General features: G+C 31.6%; 1 protein-coding gene across 1 annotated transcript; it reads right to left on the reverse strand.

The window, feature by feature from the left end:
- Nucleotides 1-8,527: 8,527 nt before the first annotated feature.
- LOC125591390 lies at nt 8,528-8,920 on the reverse strand. Its single transcript, XM_048765555.1, has one exon. It carries the CDS (start codon nt 8,917-8,919, stop codon nt 8,626-8,628), a length of 294 nt encoding a protein of 97 aa, XP_048621512.1. The 5' UTR covers nt 8,920; the 3' UTR covers nt 8,528-8,625.
- Nucleotides 8,921-13,978: the final 5,058 nt, after the last annotated feature.

The raw sequence follows: 13,978 nt of genomic DNA on the forward strand, positions 1-13,978 counted from the left end.
TTACACTCGATGCATTCTTTAGAGCAATTGAGTTTACTCCTTCTGAAACTAGCATCACTTGGAAGTGATCAAATTGATACAGGGAACGTAGTATCTTTGATAAGAGAAAATGGATATTAGGGAATAACCTAGGTGCGTTGATAGTTTCCCATACCAAAGGAGAAGATATTTCAATTATTACACTTTTGAAGTGCAAATCACGAAGAGCTTCACTGGTCCATAATAGAGAACTCAACCCTCCTTCAAAGGCTGTACAAACTGGTGAAGTAGCCTTTCTACTATGGATCAATGGTATGCCACAATTGTCCCGAGCAATCCAGGCGGCACCACTGTTCTGTAGATGATTAAACAATCTGACCTTTTCGGTCACTACAAGAAAACAGCGGTATTCTGACGGACATTCCGACGGAAAATGAAATCCTCGGAATATCCCGAGGAATTTTCGAGGATATTCCGAGGAAACACAAAATTTGATTTCCTCGGAATTTCCTCGGAATATACCGACGGAATTCCGAGGAAATATCAATCCGTCAGAATATTCTTATGGAATACCGAGGAAAAATGTATTCCTCGGAAAAAACCGATGAATTCTGAGGATATATTATAGCCGTTAGAGAGCCGTTGGAGAGCCGTTGGGGGATTTTAAAAATTCCGAGAAAATTCCGACGAACTAGCCGTTGGCGTCGGAATTCCGTCGGAATTTCCTCGGTCTGTCGGCAGGATTTCAACTATAAATACAAGCACCCCTCTTCCTCTTCATTCACTCCATATCTTCATCCTCCCTCTTACTCTCTTTACACACGAATTTGATTCTTAAAAAAACATGTCTTCTTCAAATTATTTTCGTTCTTGGATCGATCGACCTCATTTGGATCCGAACACGAGATTGCTTACGGAAGAATACCAACGAGGTATAACCGAATTCATGGGGTTAGTTCACCGACAACCGGAAGCAAAAACAGGTATGTTAAGATGTCCTTGCTCTAATTGTAAAAATAGAAAGGTTATTAAAGAGTGGGATGTCTGGACTCATCTATATTTGAGTGGGTTTACACGAAGTTACAAAATTTGGTATCATCATGGGGAAACTGATTATGAACATGGTAGTACTAGCGAACCTCAGCCAGCGGTTAGATTTGAAGAACCAATTAGAACGGATGTAGATTATGGTGTAGGTACTGAGCAAATGGTAAATGATCATTTTAGAGGGGAAGATTTACCCAATGCAGAAGGTAGGAGATTTTATGATATGTTGGATGCTGGAAAGCAACCATTGTACGAAGGTTGCAGAGATGGTCATCCAGCTTTATCATCTGCTACAAGATTGATGGACATTAAAACAGATTATAATTTGGCTGAAGACTGTGTGGATGCGATTGCTGATTTTGTAAAAGGTATTCTACCCGAGGATAATGTAGCTCCTGGTTCATACTACGTTCATACTACGAGGTTCAGAAACTCGTAGCTGGTCTTGGTTTATCAGGTAATAGATGTATGCAGCGACAACTACATGATTTATTGGAGGGCGGATGAACAGCGGTTACATGCAAATTTTGTGGGAAGCCTCGTTATAAAGATACGAGTGGAAGAGTTCCAGTGCCATATAAAAGGATGTGGTATTTGCCTTTGACGGAAAGGTTGCAGAGGTTGTATCTGTCTGAACGCACAGTGCAACCAATGAGATGGCATTCGGAGCACTCAACAGATGGTGAGATCAGACATCCTTCAGATGCAAAAGCGTGGAAGCATTTCCAATCAAAGTATCCCGACTTTGCGTATGAGAGAAGAAATGTCTACCTTGGATTATGTACTGATGGTTTCAGCCCGTTTGGCAAGAGTGGAAGATAATATTCTCTATGGCCAGTCATTCTTACACCATACAACCTACCCCCAAACTTGTGCTTGCGATGAGAGTTTTTGTTTCTCTTGATTCTCGTTCCCGGACCAGAGCATCCTAAGAGATCACTTGATGTGTTTCTTCAGCCACTAATATATGAGTTGCAACAACTATGGGCTCAAGGTGCTGAAACATACGATGTTTCGTGTAAAGAAAACTTTCAAATGCGGGCAGTACTAATGTGGACAATAAGTGATTTTCCAGCATATGGTATGTTATCTGGATGGACAACGCATGGAAGGCTATCATGTCCATATTGTCAAGATAACACTGATGCTTTCCAACTAAAACACGGAAGGAAAACATGTTGGTTTGACTGTCACAGAAGATTCCTACTACTTGATCATCCATATCGTAGGAGTAGGAATTTGTTTACGAAGAACAAGAGGGTGTTTGACAGTCCACCTCCGGAAATTTGTGGGAAAGATTTGAAGACACAACTAAGAGATTTTGGTGCAGAGAGGACGCCAGACGTCGGTGGACATGAGCGTTTTCCGGTAGATGCTATTGGAGGCCTACATAACTGGCACAAAAAAGTATTTTCTGGGATCTGCCATACTGGGAGGATCATCTGTTAAGGCATAATTTAGATGTCATGCATATTGAGAAGAACTCTTTTGATAATATCGTGAACACGATCCTTAATGTTCAAGGTAAAACAAAGGATAATTTGAAGTCAAGACTGGATTTAGTCGATATATGTGCTCGTTCAGAACTTCATGTTGATGAGAATGGTAGGGCTCCTTTTCCCATATACCGACTTGATGCAGAGGGAAAAGATGCGTTCTTTGATTGGATTTCAAACGATGTGGAATTTCCAGACGGTTACGCATCTAATTTGCGTAACTGTATCGACAAAAAGGAAGGAAAGTTTACTGGCTTGAAAAACCACGATTGCCATGTAATGATGCAGCGCCTCCTTCCGTTTGCCTTCAAGGAACTATTACCACGAAATGTTCATGAAGCAATTGCAGGGATAAGTGGTTTCTTCCATGATTTATGCACGAGATCAGTGACTCTTGAAGGTATTGAAAATTTGAAGACTAACATAGCCGTGATTCAGTGCAACCTTGAGAAGATATTTCCTCCCTCATTTTTTTATGTTATGGAGCATCTTGTTATTCACCTGGCAAGAGAATTGGAACTTGGTGGTCCTGTGCAGTATAGATGGATGTATCTGTATGAGCGGTATATGTTCCATTTGAAGAAGATGGTGAAAAATTTAAGTAGGATGGAAGGTTCTATAGTCGCACAGATGATCAATGAAGAAACTTCAAACTTTGCCGAGTACTACTTTCCAGCAGAAGTTCAGACCAAAAACAGAAGACCTGCTTGGCATGATGATAGAGGCGAACGGGCAACATATCATGTTACGGTTCCAGACATTTTCACAGACGTTGGACGACTTAGCGGAAAACCAAAGGACCGTCGACTTACTGAGCAGGTGCGCAGTAATTTGCAAACATATTTGCTCACCAACTGCGAAGATATTCTTCAATATGAGAGGTAAATAAATTAGCTTACAAATTTTTATTTTAACAAGTTAAAATTTAAATCTTAATTAATTACATTATTGTCATCATATGTACAGGATTTTCATGGCAGAAAAGCGGCTCGAATATATATACGCCACAGAGGACGAACTAGAAGAAATGAAGCAGAGAGAATTTGCTGGATGGATGTTTACTTATGTGAGTGCTTTAAACAAATTAGAATATCATTTATCACATATTTATACTAATTCACATTTATTGATATAACATATATATGTGCTATTAATAGGTGTCTCCTGGTTTGGCCAGAGGTGAAACATTTGACGATTGGATACGCGAGATGGTCGTTGGACCAAACTTTGTTGTGAAGTCATATCCGAGACTTTGTACTCGAGGATATGCATTCACAACTCAGAAGAGGAGACGTTCGAGTACGACTTATGATGCTGGCGTTTGTTCTGCATCAGGAGATGATGTATACTACGGACACATACATGAGATTTTGGAAATCAAGTATTTGGGCATGGTTGGATTGCGCTATACTGTTTTCTATTGTGATTGGCACGACAACACTCTAGATCGAGGTGTGAGAACAGATGCATTTGGTGTTACATCAGTAAATTCGAGGCGAAAGCTGCAATATTATGATCCTTTCATTCTTGCTTCTCAGGCCGATCAGGTAATTAAATGTTAATTATTCAGAATGATTCATCATCATGTGTATTAATTTATAATTTTACTAATAATTTTTTAAAATTTATAGGTTTGTTATATCAAGTACCCCCGGGTAAGGAACAGAGATGATCCATGGGTTACTGTTACAAGACTCAACCCGAGAGGCCGAGTTCAGGGAAGTTCTGAGCTGGAAGACCCACTACAACCAAGCACATCCAGCAACTTAAGTGCAGCAGAAGATTTAGCTGGAGTTGGCCTTGTAGTTGATTTAACCGACTTCGGAGAGGAAGCCGTCGTTCACGTAGAGGATGAACCAGTGATTGGAGAGTTTCACCAAGATCCAGATTTAGATTCATCTGGTGATGATGACTCGGAAACAGACTAGCATCGACTTTTTTTTTTTTTAATAGAAACACCGAGGAAATTCCGAGGGAAGATAGGTTTTCCTCGGAATTTCCTCGGAATAGACCATGTCGATTTAGGGATTTGATTATAGAGTCTTTTTCCTCGGAATTTCCTTGGAATATTCCGACAGAATTCCGAGGAAGATAAGGGTTTCCTCGGAATTCCCTCGGAATATTCCGAGGAAATTCCGAGGAACTAGGGGTTTTTAACCGAAAACAACGTTTTGCTGATTGAATAACACGTATATAACCTTCATTAAGTGTCTTAACCAGATTATGAAGTCAAACTTTGGTGTTTTACCCAATAACAAACACTTTTACGATTGCATGAACGAAAACCACACAACATAAGAGAAACACTTATACACTTTAATAAATGGTAAAGTGAATGCTTACAATTTTTTTTTGAAATTTTGTTATTTCATGGTTTATGATCATCTATACAAAGAATCCTCAATGGTATGCATTACAATTGTATAAGAAATGAAATACGACAAAAAATCGATGTTTTGAAACCCCAAACCCTGTTTATGGCCAATTAAATATAAATATTCTGGTGCAATAGATTACTATATTTTGACTTCATAAACATATTATTTTCGGCTGAGGCACGAAATTCACTTACATAGTGAATCAATCAAACCTGATTACTAATAGAAGTAATAGTACCGTCTATTCCAAGTAGATGGTGTTTTACGGATGAATCATGGAAAAATCAGAAAATTTAATGGGGACAAAGGTGGTATAGCACACTGGAAGGTTATGATGGTTTAATGGGAGCGAGGAATATAAGAGCAAGTCAGTCACCACTTCACTCGGAGATATGGACTGTCATTTGGGCAATAGAATGTATAAGGAATCTAAGATAGTTTACTATTACATTTGCAACAAAATTTTCTCAGTTGGTGAAGATGGTTTTGGAACCAGAAGAATGGCCAACCTTTGCAAGTTATTTGGAAGATATAAAAATCTTAAAGAAAAGTTTCAATAGTTCAGAGCTCATTCATATACCACGGACGCAGAACTAAGGGGCGGACAATCTCTCACGCAGTGCAAGAAAGCAAATGTCGTTTGTTGTCCATATGGATGCGGAGCTACATGTTTGGTTTGCAGAGTCTATATGAGTCTGTTTAAGATGCTGACAAAAAAAGTACCCAATACATATGGCCTATTAAATACAAATATTCGGGTGCAATTGATGATCTCCACAACTTTTTTGTTTCTTATAAAATATTTTTTTATCTTAAATTTATTATACTAAAAATAGATTAGCATATTTTGACTTCATAAACATAGCATACAAAAAAACTAATAAGTTTCTCTATAATATTATTTGAGAAGTCAATTTCCTATGTGTTGCTCTCACATTAACTTTCACGATGGTTGATTACACGGATATCCTTAATGAATTAAAAATATTAAATACTATTATTTATTTTTTTATTTAGTTTCCTTTTAAAAAATTTCCAAAACATATACATATAATTAAAAAAGGAAATTTTATATAAAGTTAAAAAAAAATTGAAAATGAAAATATATGTATATATAATATGATTTCAAAAAAAAAAGAAAGTTCACAAAATAGTAATATTACATTTAAAAAATATTTTTAAAAAACATAAAATATGCTTTTGAAGTAATAAAATACTTTCTTTATATCTATATTTTCTTAGATGAAAAATATAAATTTGTATATAGTGTGATTTCATTAATAACAATTTACACATATAATCTTGATATTAGAAAAAGAAATAGCATTTCTTTTAAAACATAATTTTAAACAATACAAAAAAAAATCAAAGTAATAGAAATACTTTTATATATCTCTCTATTTTCTTAGATGATTACATAAAATAATTAAGTAACATAAACTAATATATGTTTAATTGACTTAAAATAGTTTATAATTATTATTATTGAAGTGTTTTATTTATTTTTCATATATTTTGTTGACTATAATATCTTCCAATTACAGCAAAAAATATCGATAAATTATATTTCACTTATATAATATTATTTTCAAATAAAATCACAATTTTTTTTACTACTCATATTTAAGAGATATTTAAAAATAATTTAAAAATAAAAATCGTTTGATCAAATAGTTGCAAAATAGTTTAATGAGGTAGATATATTATATTTTATCATTATTAAAGTTATTTGTTTTCGTAATATTAAATTTTCTTTTAAATCTTATGTTTTTATCTTTGTGGAACTTAATATAACCGTAATCAAAATACCAAAGCAAATATGAATTCTCATTTTTAATATTATTTAAAATAAATTTTAGTTTCCATTCAATAAATTAAAGGCATAAAGTTATTTAAAATTTATTAATTATTTGAATTATTGTAAATATTAATATGTGTTCATGAGCTTCCAAAAATGTATCACATACTTATGTATGTAACTTCCCATTGAGCATCACTTTATTTTATAATATATTTTTAAAAACATTAACATATAATTTAATAAATATTATGAAAATACATGCACATTTAAACGATAAATAAAATTGATTTGATTTGACTTAGTTATAATAACAATAATTATATTTCATTTGAATTTTTAAAAAATATATATAACTCAATATAATCACAATATGAGTGATTCGACTAATCTAACTTATATCTAAAATCATAGATTTAACTACGATAATAATATATAATTTTATAAGAACAATAATTTATTTTATAAATATAAATCATAGGATGACTAAAAACATATTAAAATGAAAATAAAATATTAACCAATTGTTACAATTTAATTCTTTTCTAAAATTTATATATATGCATGAGACTTCAATATATTAGCGTTATATTAATTTATGTAATTTGGATCAGACACTTTAGTTTATTTTTTTATATTTTATTCTAAGCCCAATATATCTGAAGTTATACATAATCTTCATAAAATATATTTACATATTTAAGACAACAACCACCTAAATGCAAATAAGAAATTTATTAAAATTTTAATATATTTAGAATTAAAAATATTATAGTTGAATTCAGAGATGCAATCCAAATTACCCAAATGATAACTAAATTAACTGTAAAAACAACAAAACCGATTAAATATAACATATATAAAATCATATGTATTATTAAAGTAATATAATATTATAAATATAAATGATGCATACAAATTATAAATTAATTTAAAATTAAAAGTAAATAGCTATCAATTATTATGGTACATTTACTTTAGAAATATATATACCCGTGCATGAGTACAGAAAAGTCACCTAGTATTATTTAATTATGATGAGTCAAGTTAATGTATATTAATATTTATGCAACTTTCATATTTTTCCATCAAACATGTAAAATATTTACAAATTTAAGATATGTTGAACGAATATATTAACTTATTTCTCATATAAACTTCAGAATATTTTTGATTTTTAATTTATACGCCATTTCATTCTATGTTTTATACATTCCTGTATAAATTTAAATTTGGTTTCAATTTTTTGTATTTTAAACCAATAATAATAAATTTGATATAACCAAATATCCTATATATTTATTCATGAATACTTTAAATAATTAGTTATCATTGGGTTACATATGATAATCTTATAATTGTGATATTTTGCAGGTTATTTTATGAACCGTGCAGAAAGTTTATCAAGTATTTGAATGTTAAACGAAAATATTAACTCGTTCTTATTATAATAACCTTTAAAAAAATTAAAACTACATAAGACGAATTAACTAATAAGAGATGTTAAATCTCATAAAATAAAACTAAAACAATATAAGAAGGATTAACTAATATATTAACATAATTGAAAATATATTGTGTACAAAAATTCAAATAAAAGATATGAACAAAACTTTAAAAACATAAATTATCTACAAAATTTAATATCTCGCTTTGCAAGCGCTGGTTAAACGTTAATATTTTGTTATAAAAGATAACATAATTTAGACAAAATATTAACCTCATATCACTTCAAAATAAGCGTCTTCTAGTTAAAAATATGTGTACGATTCTTGATGTAAGAAAATGGATTTCCGCCAGTAGTTATGTTTATATGTCGTATAGTTAAATATTTAAATAATATCTTATTATTAAATAGATAATACATAATCAATACAAGAAATCTGGGATAAGTGTCCATCAATACATTTATCGTATTTGTTATAGATTATTTAATTAAGTCATCTTGTTTGCTGTTGTGTTGATTCTTTAGAATCTTTGTCATTAGAGATGGTGGAGATTGATTACACTTTTTATGACAGTCGGAACACTCTCCTGCTGAACCAAAAGCTTTGCAATGAGGACGGCAAATCACATTGCATTCCGACTCCGATTTTGCTTCACCTTCGATAACAATCAATGTTAATATCATCATCATTATCCATGCCATGCTCAAAATTTTACTCATCTTTCTTTTATATGTGCTTTTCTTCTTTTTAATGTATATGAATGAATATGTCATGATAGTGAACTTGCATCCCTATTTATAACTTGACTGCTTATTGGTAGAATTAAGTCTTTTTATTTATTTTATTTTTGGACAAATAAATTTGAAGGTATAGTATCTAGGTGTAAGTAATACATATAAAAGCAGTATTTTGTTTATAATCTATTTTATTCTAATTTCTATATATCTGTAAAAAATACTCTCTATATGTTTCATTTGTTGGGATTATTTTCCATTAAGCTTTTAATTTGAAATGTGATTTTTATTTCAACCCCTTCTAGTATGGAAATGAACTTACTATATGATCTTATTATATGTAATAGCAGAAATTTGTTACATGATAAATGTGTCATGATATGAACATACATCTGTATTTATAAAATGACTATTTCATGTCTTATTAATAGATTTTGTTTTGTTTTTTGGAAACTTAGATGAAGGTATATCATCTGTGTAGGATTAATTCATACCATATAAATATTTAGATTATAATATATTGAACACCAATTTCTATATAACACTGAAAAACAATCACTTTTTTTTATCTTTTGGGATTTTTTTCCATGTAGTTTTTATTATTAAAAATGCAATGTTTATTTCAATCCATTCTAGCATGGAAATGAAGTTACAATATGATCTTAGTCCAAGTTTTATCTGATATCTATTTTGGATGTATTTTGTGTGGCATTTATTCTATTAAAATAGAATCGTTATATTTATAATTTATCTTGCATCTACTGATATATTATAGAATGTGCCATCAAATTTTGAACTTAAATTTTATATATAGTTAAAGACAATTCATTCATATTAAATTTATTCATGATATATAAAAATAAAATATTAAATATAAATTGTTTAAGATATCCTAAGAAGATTTTAGAGGAATTAAAAGTGATATTCGTTAAATAAATAAATGTCAACATTTTTTAAAAAGAATTGAACAAGAATTTATATTCAGTTTCACAGTCAATGAGTTTAGTTTCATACCATATAAATATCTATACCATATAAATATCATATTTTCCAAAATGTAGTCGAATTTTTTTTTGCTTTGGTAATTTTGGAACTATTCTATGGATTATATAACATTTATTTGTGAGAAAATAATATAATATTTTTAACATAACGAGCATGTATATTTTACAACTATAAATTTATGTGGTGATTACACTCTAATTTCTTACAACTATGTATTCATTTGAGTTTTTTCATTTCATATATGTGATGAAGTAAAAAAGTCTTTATGTTGTATTATACATTTTAATATTTACTATTTAAAATCTTTTCTATTAAAATAGAAGTACATTTGGAAAATAACCTTATAATCAAGTGGGATATTACAAGTTTCACCACTTAAAATTAAACTAACATTTTCATTAATGGTATAATTTTCATTTTACAACCCCTCTTACTACAACTATTATATTTTTATAACCAATATTCACTTATCTCTATAATATTATTTGAGAAGTCAGTTTCCTACGTGTCACACGCATATTAGTTTTTATGATGGTTGATTACATAGGTACCATTAATGAATTATAATATTACATTTATTAAAACAAATTATTTTTTATTTAGTATTTTCTGTTCATTAGATTTTACTTTAGTTCCTTTTTATATTTTTATAAATAACATATATAATAAAATTGAAATCTTATTAATTTTTTCCTTTATATTTAGGAGTATCTATTAATTATATTATATTTTAATTTATTTTATTTTTTTAACTTTTTATAAATAAAATTTAATTTATAATAATAATAAGGAAAAATTTATAATCTACAAATGCTATATCCAATAACTATAGATTTGTAAAGGTTTTTATTAATACCATATTCAATAAGGGAGGATTTCACAAAATTTTATTTTTCTATGAAATCCCTAATCCAATAAGCCCCACTTTATTTATTTCACTAGTTCAGTTCTTCATATTAGATGTATACGTATATGGTTAGGAAAATTGGTGTGCACGTTAGATATTAGTAGGGAAATCTAATCTAAAAGACATTGCTTGATTGTAGGGTTGATAGCTAATTGAGTATATTCCTTTTTCATATCACGGCAGATTAGTTTTCCATTTAATTATATTTGAGAAGTTATTATTTCAAATTTAGATATCGAAACAATGTAATTTTACCTTATTCTTTGAATATTCTTTGAATATACTATTTATTTCCCACGTAAAAACATTAAACTCTAGATTTCTTCTTATTCTCTTATCTTTCCACCGTAAATATCTCTATTAGCTTTGATTCTATTAAAGAAGGCTTTCGTATTCTAATACATGCAATTTAGTAAATTGATTAGCATATATTTTCAGGTGATATTGGAGTTGTATATAGGAAACGGTTATCTACTTTTAATAGGAACTACTTAATTTCGATTTGGTTAGGAAGTAGTTATTTATTGTGAATGCAATGGTCAAATGTGTAAATAAAGGGCTTTTTGCAAAAGTAACTCAAAACTTGAAGTCAAACAGAAAACTAACCTTTTCTTTTGACTCCTTTTTTTTTTGAGATTTTAACCCCACACCTGCATTTTATCTACGAAAATGCCATTAACATTTTTTTTTTTTTTTTCGAAAATGGCTTCTTTACTGTCTCAACCTCATCTTCTTCAAGTATTTACAATATTGCCACTGCAATGAATAGTGGCAACAACCTTGTACGAACTGTTTGGAGCTTTTAATGCCCTTTAATGCACGTAAATCTCTTTACACTCTCTCTGTTTCAATTGTTATGAACTAAAAACAACATTTCTTTCACTTTCTCTCTATATTCATCCAAAAAACTCAAGCTTTTGATTCAAAATATGGGCTATGGTTGACAGAGCCATATTTCTTTCGTTTTTACTTACGGTTGCTTTCGTTTGAGGTTCTGGGTGGTTGGAGAAGACCCTGTGTGCAAACGAAGTCATCTCACCTAGTTTAAGGTACGAATTTGAATTTTTTTTCAAGATCTGTTCGCGTAGAAGACTTACTAGTAAGTCATCTGTATGTAGAAGACTTACTGATGAGTCTTCTGGTCAAACGGACGACTTAAATTAAGTCGTCCAGCTTTGTTTGTTAAAAAAAACACTCCAGACGACTTATATATACGTCGTCTACGAGAAACGGGCTAGTTTTGCATTTGACCGAATCGTGTCAGATCTTTGACTATTTCTGGACGACTTATAATTCAGTCGTCTCTGGGAAAGTTAAAATTTTAATATTTTATGAAAACTTGACGACTTACGTGTAAGTCGTCCTAGGTTAGTTTTGTAATTGAAAAATAAAACTTCATAATTTAACTTTAACCAGACGACTTAATATAAAGTCGTCCCTCCAGAAGACTTAATTTAAAGTCGTCCGGGGAAAGCAAAGTCGTCCAGAATTTTTCCCAATTTTCTGGTCAAACCTTGCTTATCCCGGACGACCTTAAATTAAGTCGTTTAGCTGGACGACTTTCATCTAAGTCGTCTGGAGAAAGTTAAATTTCAAGTTTTATTTTTCAATTACAAAACTAACCTTAGGACGACTTACACGTAAGTCGTCAAGTTTTCATAAAATATTGAAATTTTAACTTTCCCAGAGACGACTGAATTATAAGTCGTCCAGAAATAGTCAAAGATCTGACACGATTCGGTCAAATGCAAAACTAGCCCGTTTCTCGTAGACGACTTATATATAAGTCGTCTGAAGTTTTTTTTTTAACAAACAAAGCCGGACGACTTAGAATTAAGTCGTCCCTTTTAATTTTCAATTGCAAAAGTGACCTCTTTAGACGACTTACCTTTAAGTCTTCTGGACGACTTAATGCTAAGTCGTCTGCGGCAATGTTTATTGAACTTCTTCATTTTCTCTATGTTTACTAATGTGTTTTATTTTGAATATTTGCAGATGATTTTTCAGTTACATGCAGTGTATGGAGAATGGTTGTTGAGAGATTTCCGTTGGGATTTTGTGGTTGATGATCTCAAAGGAGCAAGATTGTTTTTATTGAATGAAGATTCAACACATGCTGAACTTGTTGCAATGGCTCAAGAAGATTATAACCTGGACATGAGAACAGTGAGTGTGGAGATTAGCTACTCATTACCAGCAGAAATGATGATGGCTCCAGGCAGTCTTCCCATTCATGTTACAAGTGATAGACAAGTTCGAAACTTGCTGGAGATACTCAAAACCCATAGAGTATGTCTTTGTGTATCAAGCCGCAGCAAGGTCGAAACGGTTTCAGAGAAAAGGGATATTGATGAAGCTGGTGAATGGGAAAAAGATGTTGGTGATAATGATGAAGCTGGTGAATGGGAAGAAGATGTTGGTGGTGATGATGAAGATGTTGGTGATAATGAGTTTGTTGAAGATGAAAATCAAGATGGGGAGGAGGAAAATGGGGAGGAGGATGCTGATAATTCTATTGTTGGTGAAACGGATCAGAATGGTGGGGATTACAGTCTTTATGGAAAGGTTCCAGATGAGGACGAGGAAGATGATGATAATATTTGTTTTGAAGAAATCCAAAAGGCATATGCTAAGACAAATGCTATTGAAGGAGGAAAATCGAATGGTACCATCTATGTCAACCAGAGTTTTGTTAGCAAGGGTGCACTGCTTTCAGAGCTGCGGTTGGCAGCAGTGAGGGGTAAGTTTTCTTTCAGATTATACAAATCAACGAAAACTCTCGTTGTGGCAACATGTCCGGTTAGCTATTGTGGATGGAAGGTCAGAGCGAGTGTCAAACATGGGACAAACACGTTTTGGGTAACAAAGTATGTGGAAAAACATTTATGCTCAGCGGGAGACCGAATCGCTCAGCGGAGACACTGTACTCCGAAGTATGTAGGTAGTCTTTTCATTGATCGTGTTGGAATCATTGATGGGATAACTCCGCAGCATATCACTGATGCAATGAGGAACATGTTTGGCATGGCGCTTGATTACACCACTTCATACAGAGCACTGTTATATGCACAAAGATTGGTGAGAGGATCAGCAGAAGAAGGGTATTCGCGTCTGGCATCATATCTCGAGCAAATCTCCATTGCAAATCCTGATTCTATCACGGCGATAGAACTTGATTCTATGAAA

Source organism: Brassica napus, chromosome C8 (assembly GCF_020379485.1).
Source record: "Brassica napus cultivar Da-Ae chromosome C8, Da-Ae, whole genome shotgun sequence".
In the NCBI taxonomy this organism is placed as follows: Eukaryota; Viridiplantae; Streptophyta; class Magnoliopsida; order Brassicales; family Brassicaceae; genus Brassica; species Brassica napus.

What these genes read in the sequence shown, in the direction of transcription:
- LOC125591390 (XM_048765555.1), bottom strand. Translation starts at nt 8,919, where the DNA reads ATGACATATTCATTCATATACATTAAAAAGAAGAAAAGCACATATAAA.